Source organism: Gekko japonicus, unplaced genomic scaffold, assembly GCF_001447785.1.
Source record: "Gekko japonicus isolate JY-2015 unplaced genomic scaffold, Gekko_japonicus_V1.1 scaffold38, whole genome shotgun sequence".
NCBI classification, from domain to species: domain Eukaryota; kingdom Metazoa; phylum Chordata; class Lepidosauria; order Squamata; family Gekkonidae; genus Gekko; species Gekko japonicus.
The window spans coordinates 1,261,101-1,279,704 of NW_015170276.1; the positions used below are offsets into that span (position 1 = coordinate 1,261,101).

The window sequence follows — 18,604 nt, forward strand, 5'->3', positions numbered from 1 at the left end:
TGGAGATTTGAGGGATGGAGCCTGAAGAGGGTGAGGTTTGAGGAGGGGTGGGACCTCAGACAGGTACACTGCCATAGACTCCACCCTCCAAACCAGTCAGTCCCACATAGGGAACCATTGTTGCCAATCTCCAGGTGAGGGCTGGAGAGCACTCAGTATTACAACTGCTCTGCAGAAGGGAGGGCAGAAGTCAGCTGAAGTCAAAGGGGCAGATAATGGTAGGTTGGTGGCTAGCTGGGAAGGAGATGGGGTTGCCAACTACATGCTGACAAATTCCTGGGGATTTGAGGGGTGGAGCCTGGAGAGGGTGGGGTTTGCAGAGGGGTGGGACCTCAGACAGGTAGAATGCCATAGACTACACCCTCCAAACCAGCCACTTTGTCCTGGGTAACAATTGCTGCCAATCTCCAGGTGAGGGCTACAGATCACTCACAATTACAACTGCTCTTCAGGTAGCAGAGATCCGTTCCTCTGGAGAAAACAGTGGACTCTGTCATTATACCCTGCTGAGGTCACCACAGCAAATTGACACTGTTTGCCCAAAGCCAGAGCACTCCCCCAGAGCCTCTTTCTAGATCTCGTTGTATTGCTTTCACAACGGGCTTTACTGCTAGTATAATATATAAAGCTGAAGATGGGGGGACAGATAAAAGAAAGGTAGGTTGGTGAGTAGGAAGAAGCAAAGGAAGCAGGAAAAGGAGTGAGGAAATAAAGGCTGCCAGGAGAACAAAAGAGTGTGGGGAAGGGAGCACAGGGGGGAAATGATGTGACCCCCCCCCCGCAAGTTCTTATGGGTGCTCTGTTAGGTCCAGTGGACAGCAATATGCAACTGAGCTTGGCCTAGTGTCCAGTACTGCACAATCAAGCCATAGTTTTCCCCTTAGAAGCTACCAGGGGATGGAAGGAGGGAAAGCTGAATGGGGGTGGGCTGATAAAGATAGGTTGACTGGTGGGTGGGGGGAAGGAGCAAAATAAGCGGTAAAAGGGGGGTGGCTATGAGGGCTTTCAGAAAAAGGAAAGAGAAAATAGTGGGGGAGAGGGAAATGGGAGCCTCCCCCACAAGTCTTGCAGGTCCCTGCTTGTAATGCTTTTAATAAGAGCCAGCATGGTGTAGTGGTAAGAATGTCTAACTAGGATCCGGGTGAACCAGGTTCAAAATCCTACTCTGCCATGGAAGCTCACTGGGTGACCTTGAGCCAGTCATGTACTCTACTGCACAAGGCTGTTGTGAGGATGAAATGGAGGAGAGGAGAGGAGAGGAGAATTATGTAAGCCACTTTGGGTTCCCATTGGGGAGAAAGGTGGGTATAAATGAAGTGAATAAATAAAATTAGAATGCAAATTTATTAACATAAATAATGTTTAAAATTCATATAATTTATGGGGGGAAATTAGTATGAGGGAACAGAAAATGGCATGAAAATAAATAATCATGTGTTCTATTTGCATAAGGAAGAAATGAGATTGAAAAGTGAATTTTGGGGCTCAATATTACAGGGTGCTGAGAAATTACAAAATGACCCATTCGAAAATGACTCATTTCTTACATAGCAATCAGCTATAGGTTTATCAGTCTCAGCCAACAATTGGGGGGACAGGCACGTTGACACACAAGGCCACTTCTGGTGAAAAACTGGAAGTGATGTCATTCTGTTAGGAGGATGCATAGAATTTGCCCCAAATTCTGTGATTTAACCATAAACAATAAGAGTTTCAGTCAAGTGCTAGACCATCACTCTGACATAGTGATGCCACTTCTGGTATTTCTCTGGAAATGATGTCGGGCGCTAGCACACTCCTGCAAAACCGGTGTGCACTCCCCTTTTCTCTCCATTCACCAGTCTGTGAAGCACCAGTGGGGAATGTGGTGAATTGTCCAGAGGTCTCCCTCTATCCAGACATGTGATATATCTTTTGCATGACTCACATTTTAAATGCTCATTACTTGGGTAGACAAAGGGGATCAATGGTTTATTTTCCCTAATGAATGTATAACCACATAGCATGCAGCATTCCCGATGGTCATAATCTGGGGATGGGAGAACTGGAATAGACAGGAACTAAATATTGCTGAGTGCTAGGAAAATATGGCCTCTTCACAGCAGAAGCAGCGCATTGAGGAAAGATGTCTGCATCCTTTGTAACAACTGAGTAACAAGTGTGTAATTATAGCACAAACAAAAAAACATCATCTGGAAAGGCATTAAGTGAGGTCTCTAGACAATGCAGCATCTTCTAAGTTTCCTCATGTTTTGACTGAACTTCGTAGACCAGATGTGTTTCTCATAAGCATATAGAATGCAGAATCAACTCTGTTTTAGTTTACATAGCAGTACCAGGTGCTGTTAAGTTATCTGAGACCAATGCTCTTCCTCTTTGCATTGAGTTAGAAATTAAATGCCATCCTTTCTTCCAGCTTTCTGCTTTCTCTCCCTGAAAGGATTCTGTAATGTAATTCCTATTTTTTTTTCTGTTAGGAGGCTGCAGAAACAGGTATTATGGATAGCATGTTGTACTGAGACAAGGGTTCAAATTCTCACTCAGCCATGAAGTTCACCTGGGCTGAACACATTTTCTCAATTTAATCTAGTCCATAGGATTTGCTGTGATTATTAAAGTTAGCTTCCCTTGAGCTCCTTGAAGAAAGGGTGGGATAATAATATCATAAATAAAAATGAATAAGATACGCAAAATAAATCTTTGTCCATTGGAGAGTTAGTCTGGTTTCCAACTGATCGTGAGTTAGAAGGATGCTTGGCAAAATATCTCAAGAGTGACCCTTATGCCATATCCACATGTAACAATAAAAACTCTCCATGCATTTTTGTCACATGATTGCAAGAGTGACACTGACGGAAGTAATGGGTTTAAAACTGGTTCTCCTCCACTTTCTACTGTGCAACAACATCCAGAAGTGGCATAAAAGGCTCTAGGGTGCTTTTTAGAGTTATGTGTGAAAATATTCTGAGGGTTCATTCTGTAAGGGATTCTGGTCTTTACAATTTTGAGGCTATAGACCCTTTTTGTGCTTCTTAAGACTCCATCTAGGGAATGTAAATACAGATTTATAGAAACAGAAGAATTAAGAGCTGGAGGTTAATCTTATACTGCCTCGCAATTTTTATCACAGATGAACAACATATGCTAGACATGAATGATAGATACAGTTTTTCTCCATGGACACTGCTAGGAGAGGGATCAGCATTGAGTTCAACCTACAGTTGGATAGGGAAGATATTATATGGGCTTCCCATGGTGCGTGAATGATCAAGGACTAACTATGAAAAGGGAGGGAAAGTGGGATGTGGGTCTCTTGCCTACCTTAACCCAGTTTAGACTTACCCATGATTCTTTGTTCAAGTTTGACATTAATAGAGTATACTAACCTACTGAAGAATTTTATTATTAAAAAACCACAAAAAACAAGCAGGTTACTTTAAATCCTTTCGTCCTTCTTCTGACTAAGGTGCATTGAGATGCCATGGAGGCTATGCAATGCCTCCATCATAAAATCCATGAAACTGTTGGTTGGTCAGGACTAGAAGGCAGAGAGAGAGAGAGATCCTTTACAAAGGTTAGACAACTGAGATGGATTGTAGATGAGATTAGAGTTAATTTAAAAGTTATATAGCAATGCTGGAATTCATGTAGACATTTGAATAGTTAGTGGGCTGCTGAAAGTTTCTGGGTCAGCAACAGCTATTACTGTGTGTTTCCAGATATTTATAAAGCCTTCAGCTGAGCTGATTGTAAAAGGACTTGTTTTTGTCCTCCTGTGTAAGGGTGAGTAAACAGATTAGGTGTATTTCAAACACAGATTCAGCAGTACCGAATATGTAAAAACAACTGAAACTGAACAAGATGGTCTCTTAGGAAGGAGGAAAAAGGATTCCTACTGTGGTTTTGTGTTCTTAGTTACACTCCAGTGCTACTAACTGCGCAAATACTTTTAAAATTGGGTCTCTACTGTGTTTATTCTGTTTAAGGACACGAGTGGAAGTAAGTGGCCCCTGGAGCAGTGGCCATTAAAAAGCCACTGGAACTCTTGATAGGTAATCCTTGACTTTGAATGATTTGCTAAATGTAGCTGTTTCAGTTGTCAGGATGCATAACTTTAAATTAGTTGAAAATGCATTTGAATGTTTAAATTAATGAACATATGTGTTTATTTGCATTGGGAGCAACCATTGTGCTTGACTCAGCTAATTACAGTGACAATGAAGCTACATGATAGAGGTTTCAAATATTTAAGGTCTGTTAAAAGAACTGATTAAAAAAAACCCTTGTCAAATATATTTGAATATATACCCAGACAAGGAAATTGGAATCTGGCTGGAGATGTTCCAAAAGGAAGAAAAGTTAGCATATTCACTGAAGGAACTATTGAGAATTATCCACTCATTTGAATGAACTGTGCCGCAGTTCTCTCAGAAAATGATGGTCCTTGTTTGGTTCAGTGGATTATTCGAACTTATTTGAATAAAGTGTTTTTATTCAGTTCCGCCTCCCTTTCTGTACATTGAACTAGTCCTTCATTCTCTAACAGGCAAAATACTGATTTTTTTCCCCCTTTGGTTTTAGCTTCAGCACCTCAGTCAGATGAAGGGTCTGACATAGATTCAGAACCAGATTTACCATTAAAGAGAAAACAACGTCGTAGTAGAACAACCTTCACAGCAGAACAATTAGAGGAGCTGGAGAGAGCATTTGAGAGAACCCACTATCCTGATATTTACACTCGGGAGGAACTTGCGCAAAGGGCTAAACTCACTGAGGCTCGGGTTCAGGCAAGTATTACTTAAAATATTCCTGAACGTTTTCTGTTAATTGGTGGATGAGCAGAAATACTGATGCTCTTTTGCACCATTCTTATCTGGATGAATTTTCTCAGCAAAGAGAGTGATGGAGATACCAAACTTGTTCAAAATTCATAGTATAGAAGAAATGTTCAAGTTTTTTGGGAGGGTTGATCCAGTCCATTCCTCACATGCATCATTTAGCAGGCACAGCCCTTCCACAAGTAATGTCTTGGGTGGGTTGCCAGTGGAATGAGGTTTCTTATTGGGAGTGGCATTCACAGGGTTGAGAGAGGGAAATGAGTCAGCTGACTGAGTCACCCTCTTGGTCTTCCTTCCTTTTTAAAAAAATCAGCTCATTTCATGTTGGAGTCTGCAGTTTAATTTCATTTTTTCCCTTGTAACCTCTCAGAATGGTTTCATTAATCAATGGCACATAGCATAGAAAAATGATGCTTGATTAAGAAATGAAATTTTACTTTTTTAAAATTTAGATACTGAAAGAAAATTGCTAAATTATGTTTGGTTTCTCATGAAAGAACTAAGATAATGTTTTCAAGATCTGGGTTAAACCAAGATATGGTGAGCTGAGAACTTCAAGCACCGACTAATTCATTAGACCCAATTCCCTTCTGTTTTACGACTGTTTTAACTGTAACTTATGTGTCTTATTTTTATGTAAGCCTCCGTGAGCCGGCCTTGGCTGGGAGGGTGGGGTATAAATTTGATGAATAAATAAATTTTACTCAAAATAATTGTTGTGAAAATTGGCTCACGTTTAATTGTGCAGAAGAATTGGCTGTAATTTTGCTTATGATTGCACCATAAAATGTTTACAACCAAAAATGAACATTTAAATTTAATCAAAATTGAGATCTGAGATCAGATGCAAATAACTTGCAGGGGTTCCTGCCCTCTTAATAACTGGTTATTAAATGTTGAAGAGACCTGTTGTAGCTGAATGCATGCACTTTGCCGATGATACATGGCCTCTATATAAAAAACATAAACTTTCACAACTTCATCATTCGCTACACCTGAAGTGTACTATCAGTATTAAAAATGAACAAAACAAAGATGCCTTGAAATATGAATTAAAGATATCTGTCAGCAAAACTAAGGGAAAAACTGGGCTTTATATTTTAGAAAGTTAAATACCAAAATTTTTCAACAACCTGGACTTCCAATGTTCTCTATAGTTTTACAACTGGGTTTATTTTCAGGTCATCTTACATTTTACTCATTTGAATCTCTTTTTTCACAACTGGACTGGTTTGTTTTCATGATTTTTTTTGAGAATTAAAAAAAACTCAGTTAATCAGAACTAGACCCTTTATTTTCTTATGCATGTAATTTTTGGATGTGTGAACTTTAAAAGCAATGTTGAATGTTCGTTTTTTTTAAAAAAATAGTGACCCACAGCTACAAGAAAAGCAGAAGTATCATTAACATAACAGCTGTCTTAATGTGGCTTTAACCCTGTGACTTTTTACATTCCTTATGGCTTCCTTGGGTTCCCTTGAGACACATCTTGTCTCACACTTACTTCTGTGATCTACAGCCTAGCAAATTCCCTACTATGTTGAACATATGGACTTTTTTCTTAGAACAGCATGGAAGGATAAAAAGCCCAGTCAATCAGTGATTAAAATACCAGAACGATACCTTCTGGGAATTCAAGATGAACTGAAGTTTAAGTGGCCTAACGTGGGTATTTGTTAAAGTTTTCTTGTATTTTACATAATACTCTTTCTAGGGAGATTGCCCTTAGTTTTGTCTTAACAGCAATCACTGCTTCTCTGCATCCCATTGGAAAGATATCAACGGTCATAATGAGTAACCATATACCTTAAAAATCTCCCAGATCTAAATTAAGGAAATTAATATTCTGCACCTAGAATAAATTATGCAATATATGCCTAATAAACTTAATTTGCATAATGTAGATTGCAAAATATGGGATTTTATGAACATTGAGAGAGACAGAAACAATTAGATTTGGTGTGACAAACATCCAGAAAGGTAGAAGGTATAAGCAGTGGTAGAGGCAAGGAGGTAAAATTAACAGTACAACCTGAATGGAGGGAAAAACAGGGGCAACAGGTCCGCAAACAGGCAAAACAGGCTGGGCTTTCACATTTTGACACCCTAGGCAACTATGCCCCACTCTGGCATAAATTCAGAAAAGGTAAGGTGTGCCGTCTACCTATTCATAGAAGCCAGAAATGAGAGAACACGGAAGTGGAATACCAAAAACGACATCCGTGACAAAAATAACGAAGAGTCAGTAAAGATAAGTTGCAAAGACGTTTACTGTAGTAATTCTGTAGAAAATTTTCTTCTGTAATTTTCACATGCAACGAATCCTGTGCAATGAAAACAATTCGTTTCACAATATTTACTTTATCTGAGCATGTAGCAATCCCAATTCTGATCAATTACTTCCTATAAACTCTTAAAGGAAACATTCCATGTTGATTCTCTAATAACAGTATCCGAGGTCTTCACAAGCTACACGCTCAGATAAAGCAAATATTGTGAAACGAATTGTTCTCATTGCACAGTATTCGTTGTGTGTGAGTGATTATAGCAGAAATTTTTCTACAGAATTACTGCAGTCAACGTTTTTGCAACTTATCTTTACTGACTCTTCGTTAATTTGTCATGGATGTTATTTTTGGTATTCATCTACCTATTCATGGCAACCCCATGAAGTTCCACCTCATAGGGTTTTCAAGGAAAGAGGTGAGCAGAGGTGGTTTGCCATTGCCTTCCTCTGCATAGCAGCCTCAATCTTCCTTGGTGGTCTGTCATCCAAGTGCTGACCCTGCTTAGCTTCCAGGCTCTGATGAGATTGGGCTAGAATGGGTTATTATGGATGCTACTATTTCTGATACTCAAATGCATACTACTTCCTACAACTTAGCATCTGGATACCTAACTTCCTTAAAGCTTGAAGCCTTTCTCCAACTTGACAGGCTCCTCCTCCAACTGGGGCTGGACTAGATGACCCTGAGGTCCCTTCCAACTCTATGATTCTATGAAGTGGTCCTCCCATTGAAAGAATCACTGAAGATGGAGGAAGGCTCCTTAGGCTTGGAGGATGGTTGGATCCACCCCATTCTTTTCTTGCCTTTCTCACTGTCAGTATTAGATTGCCCCTGGCCTCTCTGTTCTTTGTGTTGAATATCTAGGATTGCCAGCTCTGGGTTGGGAAATACCTGGAGATTTTTGGGGTGGATCCTGAGGAAAGACCTCAGCAGGGTATAATGCCATAGTGTCCACTCTCCGAAGCAGCCATTTTATCCAGGGGAACTGATCTGGGTCAGCTGGAGATCAATTGTAATAGTGGGACATTTCCGGGTGCCACCCTGAGGTTGGCAGCCCTATGAATACCCTATTTACTTTGTGTTGGCAAATAAAAGGGTAAACCGGCTCTGTTTTAGACAGGAGGTGCCAATGAGAACTGAGATGGCGTATGACTCTAGTCTTTTAAACAAAAGAAAACAAAACTATAACTTGGATCCCATCTAGAATTTCCACACACAATAAGGCAGGGTGATTTTTTCCCCAGTTCTTCCTCTTGTGGCAACCCAAAATGGCCCCAATTTTGTTCCTGAGGAATGGGGTCCCTTAGGAATAGCTTGGGGAAGGTAATCAGAGGTATCCTGTGGGAAGGGGATCAACCAAAATTGAACTCCCCTCCTCCTGTGTCCTAAGCAGGATTCAAGCCACTGTATAAGACACCCCCCAGTGTTGAGATAGTTAGCAATTTTGCCTGTCCCCACCTGTCGTTACATGCATTCACTGAGGGCTTACATGGATTATAAAAGAAGAGATTCATTCTACTGCAGTTCAGTCTGAATGAGTTCGGCCTTTTTAGGGCTACTTAATTTTCTTTGGTGGAGATCAGGTGGGGTTCAGCCAGTCTGGTGTAGGGATTAAGAGTGGCAGACTCTAATCTGGAGAATCGGGTTTGATCCCCCACTTCTCCACATGCAGCCAGCCGGGTGATCCTGGGTTAGTCACAGTTCTCTCAGAGCTGTTCTCTCAAGAGCAGTTCTCTCAGAGCTCTCTCAACCCCGCCTACATCACAGGTGTCTGTTGTGGAGAGAGGAAGGGAAGGAGATTGTAAAATGCTCTGAGACTCTGAGGGAAGGGCAGGGTATAAATCCTATCTCCTCCTCCTCCTTGACATGTTTTTGGACTCAAATCAAGGCATATGTGGGTTTGACTAGATACCTCCAAGAGGGCATGTATTCAGACACTGAATATAGACTAATTTCTTTTCCTTATCATTTAATAGCCGCATGACTGGAAGAAATAACTCAAATGCATTTTTTGCAGAACAAAAATAAACTGATGGTCATGTTTCAGGCAGAGGAGACCTGCCAGAAAAGTCACACTATGTAGACCAATGCTCTATTTCCTGCTGCAATCATGTTTACTGCCATATTCCTTCATTCCAATTCTTTTCTCTGCTGATTCCAGCTCTGTCCTTGAATATCTCGACCCCGCTTCACATATAGACAGTTATGATCATTGACAGTCAAATAATCAACAAAATAGAAAACATCTCTATATAATAATCCTCTTAGCATATTGGCCATTTCCAGCTCTCCCATTGGCTGTGCAATGTGCTCCATTAGCCATTGGCCCATCAGCCGCCACTCAAGAGTACTCACATGCCATTGGTTGGGTGCTGGGTCTGCTCTTCTTCCCTGCCCACTCCCACTTCAGCCACTGTTCCCTGTCAGAATAATTTGCAAACGGCTCTCTCTCCTGACGAAGACACTTCTCCTGCTTCACTCCTCTGTGGGACTAACATTTCCCTCAGTGGCTGGTGGTAGGCAACCAAGCTTGGTTCTGTCAGTAAAAAGACAAAGGAAGAAAACCCTTTCCAGACCTTTGTGCGGAACTCATTGGGGCCAGTCCTGACTATGGTTGCTAGCTCCAGGTTGGGAAATTCCTGGATATTCTGTGTCTAAGGAAGCCATCTAAGGAAGCCAGAGTTTGGGGAGGGGAGAGGAGAGGCCTCAGCTGAACAGAATGCCATAGAGCCCACCCTCCAAAGCAATTATTTTCTCCGGGGGGGGGGAGAGATCTGTTGTCTGGAGTTCAGTTGTGATACCCGGTGATCTTTAGGTTGCACCTGGAGATTGGCTACCCTTGGCATAGCAGCGCTTCAGAGCAGGGTCTGCCAGACCCAAGTTCTTGCTGTGGAAGCTGTGATTTCAGACCAGTCACAGACTTTCAGCATAATCCCCTCCCTCACCCACTGCCAGTTTGGCCACTTTCCTGTCAGAATAAACTGTAAAAATTGCGAGGCAACCTTGGTTCTGTCAGTGCAAATCAAAAGGGGGAGAGGAGAATGATGTAAGCTGCTTTGGTCCCCATGGCAGAGAAAAACTACTTTTCCTCATCATTGTTTCCAATCTCCAGGTGAGGACTGGAGATCACTCAGAATTACAACTGCTCTCCAGATGGCAGAGATCAGTGCCCCTGGAGAAAATGGTGGACTCTGTGTCCTTTTACTCTGCTGAGATGGCCCCCTTATGACAGCCAATGTGACATAGCAGTCAGGGCTTCAGAGCATGATAGAGGCTGCAGGTGTGTGTGAGGGAGACGGAAAGCTGAAGAGTGAGGGGCAGATAACAGCAGGTTGATTCTTGGCTGGGAAGGAGATAGGATTGCCAAATCCAGGTTGGGAAATTCCTGGAGACTTGAAGGATGGAGCCTGGAGAGAGTGGGGTTTGAGGAGGCGTGGGACCTCAGACATGTAAAATGCCATAGACTCCACCCTGCAAACCACCCATTTCCTCCTGGTGAACCTTTGTTGCCAATCTTGAGGTGAGGGCTGGAGATCACTCAGAATTACAACTGGTCTCCAGGAGGGAGGGAGAGGAGATGGAAAGCTGAAATCAGAGGGGCAGATAATGGCAGGTTGATGCTTGGCTGGGAAGGAGATAGAGTTGCCAACTCCAGGTTGGGAAATTCCTTGACATTTGAGGGATGGAGCCTGGAGAGGGTGAGGTTTGAGGAGGGGTGGGACCTCAGACAGGTACAATGCCATAGACGTAACCCTCCAAACCAGCCATTCCCTCCTGGGGAACCAGTTGCCAATCTCCAGGTGGGGGCTGGAGATCACTCAGAATTACAACTCCTCTTCAGGTAGCACAGATCAATTCCTCTGGAGAAAATGATGGACTCTGTGTCATTATATCCTGCTGAGATCGCCACAGCAAATTGAGTGCCCAAGGCTGGGGCACTCTCCCAGAGCCTCTTTCTAGAGTTTGTTGTATTTATTTCCACAATGGGCCTTATTCCTAGTATATAATAATTGGCATGTTTCATTTATTTAAATATTTATACCCCACCTTTCCTCTTGGCACAGTTTTGTACAGGGCCAGTATGGAATAGTGCCTAGATCATTGGATTAGGATGAAGATGTAGATTTAAAACTCTAGTCTCCCATGAAGCTCATGGGGTAACCTTGGACCAGTCACTTCTCTCAGTCCTAATCTTACTTCACACACTTGTTGTGAGGATAAATGGGATATGGAGGAAATCATGTATATTGTCCTAAGCTTTTTGGAAGAAGCATGAAATAAAAAAGAAATTGCCATATGAAGTGCTGTGGGTTATAAACGATCACATTTTAAATATTAGCTGTCACAAAAGTCAATTGTCTGATATAAAATACTATCAGATGTAAAGTATGAATCTTCGATATCAAATATCTGGCAAATATTCAGCATTAAAATTTACAGAAAAAGATTTGAGGACAGCTTATGGGGCAAAGTTTTTGTTGAATATTGGCAAGGAATATGTTTCATTAGGATCATTTCAGAATTGTCAGTGTATGCTACAGCCCACTGTGGTGCCTGAGGCACATATCAGACCTGAACTTCTGTATACAATGTTTCTAGTCCAGAAACACATAGTTTTTAACCAATATCAGATGTGATTCTACCCATATAAAGTCAACGTTTCTGCTTATAAGTATATTTTAGATACTACAGATACATAACCAAATATTTCTTTATGGCCTAGGGAGAGAGGGGAAAAATACAGCCTTATAACAAGGAACATTTTTTAACAATGAATTATATTGAGCTGTGGATCAGTCTGCTGTGGGCAACAGTTTTTACTCCCATGCAGGGTATTCAAATTAGACTGGACGAGTCAGATAAGTACATTCTGGTATGGAAAAAAATAGACATGATGAACTTGTAGACCTTTTCCATCACAGACTCCCAATATATACATCTTCGCTTTTGTTATCATTTTTCCTCTAAATAGTTTGTAACTGAACAAGGCAACATCATACTTCCGAAGCATTGGCCCGTTATTCTTTCAAAGTTACACTTCTTCCTTAAGGCTTGCCTTCGTGAAATTGGCCTTGACAGTTCCACTGCCTTATCCTAAACAGAGAGTTTCCCATGTGCTTTTAAGGGAACAAGATCTCTTCTTCAAATGGGCAAAAAGTTTTAAAAGGGAATTCTTCAAGACAATAGAGGATAGTTTTCTCTAAACAGAGTCTGGGCTTTACAAGAATGAATGCCAAATACGTATCAAATCAAAAGACTGTTGCATTGATAAAGACACATCTAATTTAAACCAGAAAATCTACTCCGTTTGCCTCATAGTTGTATACTAGAATTATTTATTTAATTTTTAGTTAGTTCAGTGATCATAAATGAAAAGAGAGGGGGGGAGGGTAATGAAAACTGGGAAAGGAGGGCGTTTAGAAGGGATAGCTATGAATTCTGATGGAGGTAGGGGTAGAGTCGATGGAAAGATATAAAAACAAAACCGGGAGGACCTTTCACTGCCACAACACCACAAAGAAGATGATGGAGAAAAACCACATTTATGACAGATATTTATTATTCAGCTATTGGATAATAAACATGTCGTTCTATTTGCAAAATGCTCAATAAATGGCTGAAATATGTATAGAAACATGACCTAGAGGTGCATAATTAATTATAGTTTATTTTCTTTCTTTTCACCATGATTCCATCTCTCTGCCTTGTAACCAAAGCCATCTCCTATGGGCTTCATAGTTTTCTGATTCTCTAGTTCATTCTCAGTATCTCTGTCTCTCCCCCATGTCTCATGATCCTCTCAGTCCTTCTTTGCTTAATTTCATTAGCATGGGTCTCATGCTTAAGCGTTGCATCACCCTACTTTCCAGTGATCCATGGTGGAGTGGAGAAAGATAAACAGCTGTGTGTTGGGGCAAAGAGAGCCAATGAATACATAGTATATATACAGAAGGTACCATAAATTTTCAAAAGATCCACCCAGAGCTCTTTGATTCTACCCTCTACTGGTCATGTTTGGGAAGAAACATGAACTGATGTTATTCCTGATGTGACTTGCTCTAAGAGTTGCTCTAAGAGAGCCAGTTTGGTGTAGTGGTTAAGTGTGTGTGGACTCTAATCTGGGAGAACCGGGTTTGATTCCCCACTCCTCCACTTGCAGCTGCTGGATGACCTTGGGCAAACCATAGTTCTGACAAGAGTTTTCCTTGAAAGGGCAGTTCTTGAAAGAGCTCTCTCAGCCCCACCTACCTCACAGGGTGTCTGTTGTGGGGAGGGGAAGGGAAAGGAGTTTGTAAGCCGCTCTGAGACTCTGAGTGAAGGGCAGGGTATAAATCCAATCTCTTCTTCTTCTCTTCTTCTTCTTCTTCTGAAAATGCTGGTTTCATTGGAAATATCAAGTGGTTTGTAGAAAAGGGCTTCAGTTGTTGAATACATTTAAAACTGATTATAGCACTGTCTCACATGCTTCTGTGTTTTCATCCATTTGTAGGTCTGGTTCAGTAATCGTCGAGCTAGATGGAGGAAGCAAGCTGGGGCCAATCAACTGATGGCTTTCAATCACTTGATCCCAGGTGGATTCCCACCCACTGCCATGCCAACTCTGCCAACGTACCAACTGTCAGAATCCTCCTACCAGCCCACCTCTATCCCTCAAGGTACAGAAGGAAGCAGGACATGAGTAGTGTTTTACTGTGTTTTTATTTGAAAACATTAAGACAACTGCTTAGGGAGTGACTGAATCATGACTAATCCCAAATTCAGTTGTGCATTGGCTCAAGTAGATCAGGCTCACCTTTGTTTACAATTAGATACCAGCATTGAAGGCCTAAATTGGAAACCAGTCTCAAATTGCTACAGAGTAGGTGCTAGATTGAGAAGAAGTGACATTTATCTCTTCACCGCAGTTGTGGATCAACTGTGATTACTTGGACAAAATGATGATTATTTAGCATTCTGTGAAGGCAGCTGAGAAATACAGCAAAGAAATATGTAATATAGTTCTGAAATAGACTTCAAATGATAGCAACTCTACTGTAATTTTTTTTCTAAACTGATACTCCCTAAATGTAATGAGGCCAGTTTTCAAATATCTTCCTATCCATAACTTCTAATGTCTTGTGTAAAGTGAAAATTGTACTTCCGAAAATGCAGTTGTGGCTGATCTAAATTAAAATCTTAGCATTGATTTGTCAACTGGATACCAAACAGGTAGGGCACCTCACAGGAAGCACAGAACTAATAAGTCATTTCTAGGTCTGGATGCAAATTTCTTTCCCTCGTCACCATGCTATGTGACCCCTCTAGTAGCTGTCAATACTAGGCCACAGGAAGCAGTGTATAGATATCAAATCAGGAGTCTTTTGGGGCCAGAGCATGCTGGAGCACTGCTACAGGAGCCCAGGCACTGGAACAAATGGCAGTGGCAGCAAGCCCTGTCCCCAGCTCCCCAAGCTGCAGCCCCACGCCGCCTCCCCAGGCCAGTGCCAGAGTGCTGCGGACCGTGGGAGGGCAGAAGAGGCCCCGCACCGCCTCCCCAGGCCAGTGCAGAGTCCTGCAGCCTGTGGGAGGGCAGAAGAGGCCCCGCGCCGCCTCCCCGGGCCAACGCCTGAGTGCTGCGACCCATGGGAGGCCAGAAGAGGCCCCCGCCACCTCCCCAGGTCAGCGCCAGAGTGCTGTGGCCCGTGGGAGGGCAGAAGAGGCCCCCCCGCCACCTCCCGGGGTAAGTGAGGAATCCGCAGGGGGGTGGCGGAGGCTTGATTGGGGGAGTGGGGGGTGGGAGAGCCTCCCCCCACCTCTTTGCCCTCTTTCTTTCCCTCCTTTCCTTCTCCTTTCCTTTCCTTTCCCTCCTTTTCTTTCTCTCTTTTCTCTCGCTTTCTTTCCCTCCTTCTTCCCTTCTCTTTCTTTCTCGCTTTCATTCCTTCGTTCCTTCTCTCTCTCTCTCTTTCCTTCCCTTTTTCCTCCTTCTGGGGCCCAACTCTAGTGAGAAGGGGTTTAAACTTTAAACCCCTTCTCTCTTGCCCCCCCCCCCCGGTTGGGGAGGGGAAGGGGAGGCTTTTGAAGATGCCTCCCCACTTTCGCTTCCCCTTCTGACATCACTTCCGGTGATGTCAGGGGGCATTGCATATGCTAATGAGCTATTATACGAATAGCCTAGTAGCTCATTAGCATACCATATGCTAATGAGCTCCTGCAGCTCTTTTTCTACGAAAAGACCCCTGTATCAAATTATGAATCCAGGAAGGACTTGTGGTGGGGATGCGATGGAAAGCTGTAGCAGACCCCACGCAGACCAGAGTTATTTATTTAAAGGTTCTCTTTATGCCCTAGAATTCCAGTTTGTAGCCCCAAATCTATTATGGCTATGGTTGTCTCAATGTGGAACTATGTTGCAAGGTTAGGAATGCATACTGGAGTGGAGATCATCCTGTTGTAAGATAATTGACCATTATCTGAGGCCCTGCCCTCCCATTTTCAGTGGTGAGGTAGAAGGAAGAGGACCTTTTTAGTCATGGCACCCCAATTTTGGGATGCTTGCCACTACTGGATGCTTGCCTGGTGCTGGATTTATCTTTCTGGTATTGGATGAAGACATTTTCTCTGCTATTTTTTCTTTATTTCCACCTGCAGCCCCCTCCCCCAAGTTGGGTGCTGATGATTTATTGGTTTTAATTGTTCCTGTGCTCCTGATTTACAATTTTTGGCTGTTGTAACATTTGGGAAATGAGATTAATTTTTAGTCTTTTAACTGTTCTTAATGATTTTGTTCACCATACCAGGAACCTGTTCCTGGTGGAGGAATAGGATAGAAATGATTAAAATAAACAATAAATAACATGAACTACAAGTCTACGTCCCTTTACCTAAACCTACAAGCCTGTGTACCTTTATTTGCACATGGTGGGGTCTGCTTCCAAGTAGACATACCATGGATTGCACTGTCAGTGACACTGAAGAAGGCACAGGTTGAAGGAATAAGAACAAAGATGAAATAACAGTCTCGAGGGAGGGAGAGAAGGAACTTTGGGAGTTCCCTAAACTGGTACATATTTTATGTTATTTTCCAGTTCCAGTATTCTCATGTATTAAGATTCTTATTGTATGTTAGCCACCTGCAGAGTGTTCATGAGTTGCTTTAACTTTTGCACTGCAAGAAATATTAATTTTTGATCTGCTAATTGCTTACTTGCTTAATCATGTTTAGTATTTGAATTTTGCCTAGTAAATTTGGGGAATTTGCAAATGTGTCCCTTTTCATTGCAGCTGTGTCAGACCCAAGCAGCACAGTTCACAGACCTCAGCCTCTTCCGCCGAGCACCGTACACCAAAGCAGCCTCCCTTCGAACCCTGAGAGCAGTTCTGCATACTGCCTCCCGAGCACAAGGCATGGCTTTTCCAGCTATACAGACAGCTTTGTGCCTCCATCCGGGCCCTCAAATCCTATGAACCCGGCCATTGGCAATGGCCTTTCACCTCAGGTCAGTCCTGCTTTTTCAGACACAGGATTTGCTGTATATCCAAACTAAATTGTCTATTCCCCAAGGCCATAATACAATGATTTGCCAAATTTAAACCATAAAGTATTCTTTATATAAGCCACATGATTTCAGTTTGCTAGTTTCCTCCCCTCCCTTCCCTTTCCCTAATAGCTTATATTTAGTTTTAGGCAATGTTTTGTAATGTAATCATGAAGTCTTTCTGTTTGCATTTCAATTATAAAGCATTGTGATGTACTGCTTTTCTTTAAAAATAATAATCCTGGCTTTAAAAACACCCTCCAGAGCCACTGATATTTGTCTTGATCCTTTTGTCAGCTCAGGTGTTTTTTTTTTTTAAATTTAAATTAACAACCCTACAAGTAGAAGACAAGTTACTCTTGGTCTGGCTGATGAGCAACACACATCAGGCTAAGCTATAATCGAGTTATAAATACATAAATTAAGAACATTACTGCTCACAGGAAGCCTATAACTACTGGAAGGCCATAATTGTTTTCCTAATTTGCATGAGCTTTTCTTGGATGCCTGTGTTAATAAATTGCCTTACTAATTGAGTGTCAAAAAGGTTGGTTAAATTTTCAACTCCTGGCATCTGCCTTGGGCTTGACATTATTAGAGACTGCAAAAAAATATTCAGTAGGAGGGTTTTTTTATTAGTGCGACTTTAGGCACAGGTGTTTAGGAGAGCTGTCCACTGAATCCTGAGCAAATGTCATGATGGGGGGAAAGCAATCTATAATTACAATCAGGGATCTCTTCAGGGCCGAGAGTGAGAGTTTTAATGGCTTTATCTTCTCTTTGCTCTTTCTTCCTCTGTGTGGTTTTTTTATATTAAAAAAAAACAGAGGGAAGCTTGGAATGACACAAATGAAAAGTGAAAAGACAATTATACCCAATTACACACTAATCACTGACTATCACCACTGCCTAAGCAGTGAGAGGGCATTCTAATAGGCAGAAAATGAGATTTTAATAGCACAAAGGGTGGCCAAAATAACGGCTCCTATATCTTTCCCTCCTTCGTTGGCTTCCACTTGTGGTTTACATCTCGGAAGTATACTTCCTGGTTTCTGCACCACAGTGATAACTCTATGCAGCTGAAGAGTTCAAAGGCACCAGAGTTGAAAAGAATGAATAGCAAAGGCAATGAAATAAACATTTTTGCCTAAAGGCAAGAGTTCATAAACCCCCTTTTTTGTAACAGTAAATGTAATTAAGTTTCAAAGATTCCTATAGCACCGTAGTAGGATGCAAAACTTTATGGCTTTAGACCTGAGCAGAAAAAGAAAGGCCAATATAAAAACAAGTGGATGTATTTCCAGTAAGGCTTTAATTAATATTGGTTTTGAGGAATCTTTTTTTTTTAATATAGTTGTCGACAAAAGGCTTGACATTTTATTTTGTAGTCAGACTCACAGTGTACAAAGCTGTAATTTAAATATAAAAACGCTTCTGAGGTTCAGAATTAATCCATCAAAACTAAGCAAATGCCATAGTCATATATAGTTAGAAAAATGTTCCTTGAAATGGGAAAAAAATTCTATTGTGAAAAGAAAATTAAGGGCAATAATAGACAGGTTTGGTGACATTTGGATCAAATATGGCTTTATAAAATATGAAGCCTCCTAATACTGATGCACACCATTGGTCCATCTAGCTCACCACTCCAACTGGCAGCATCTCTCTTTGGTCTCAAGAAGAAAAGGGTCTGCTACTCAAGAGCAATTAACGAGAGATGTCAGGAACTGAAGTTGGGACTTTCTTCATGCAAGTGTACTCTGTCATTGAGTCTAATCTGGGGAGTTGTAATTGGTTAAAGCCATTTTATTACTAAATAAACTAATCACCTATTGGCATCACCAAGTTGAAAGCCTAAAATACATAAACATGGAACAGAATGTGGCTTGTTGCTCATAAAAACTGGTCTTTTTATTTGTAGCTTTTTTATCTGAAGATTTCTTGGTATAGATCAGGGATGTCA

The 18,604-nt window shown here is 41.7% G+C and overlaps 1 protein-coding gene across 4 annotated transcripts in view; it reads left to right on the forward strand.

Annotated features, from left to right (window-relative positions):
• PAX3 (paired box 3) overlaps positions 1-18,604 on the forward strand; it is a 170,255-nt gene that overhangs the window by 131,963 nt on the left and 19,688 nt on the right. For 2 of the 4 annotated variants that reach the window (XM_015417631.1, XM_015417630.1), the window contains 3 exons: positions 4,588-4,787; positions 13,617-13,782; positions 16,388-16,602. In XM_015417631.1, the coding sequence (XP_015273117.1) occupies positions 4,588-4,787; positions 13,617-13,782; positions 16,388-16,602 (581 nt within the window). Of the gene's footprint in view, positions 1-4,581; positions 4,788-13,616; positions 13,783-16,387; positions 16,603-18,604 lie in introns of all 4 variants that reach the window. The other 2 variants (XM_015417628.1, XM_015417629.1) reach the window with 1 other exon arrangement.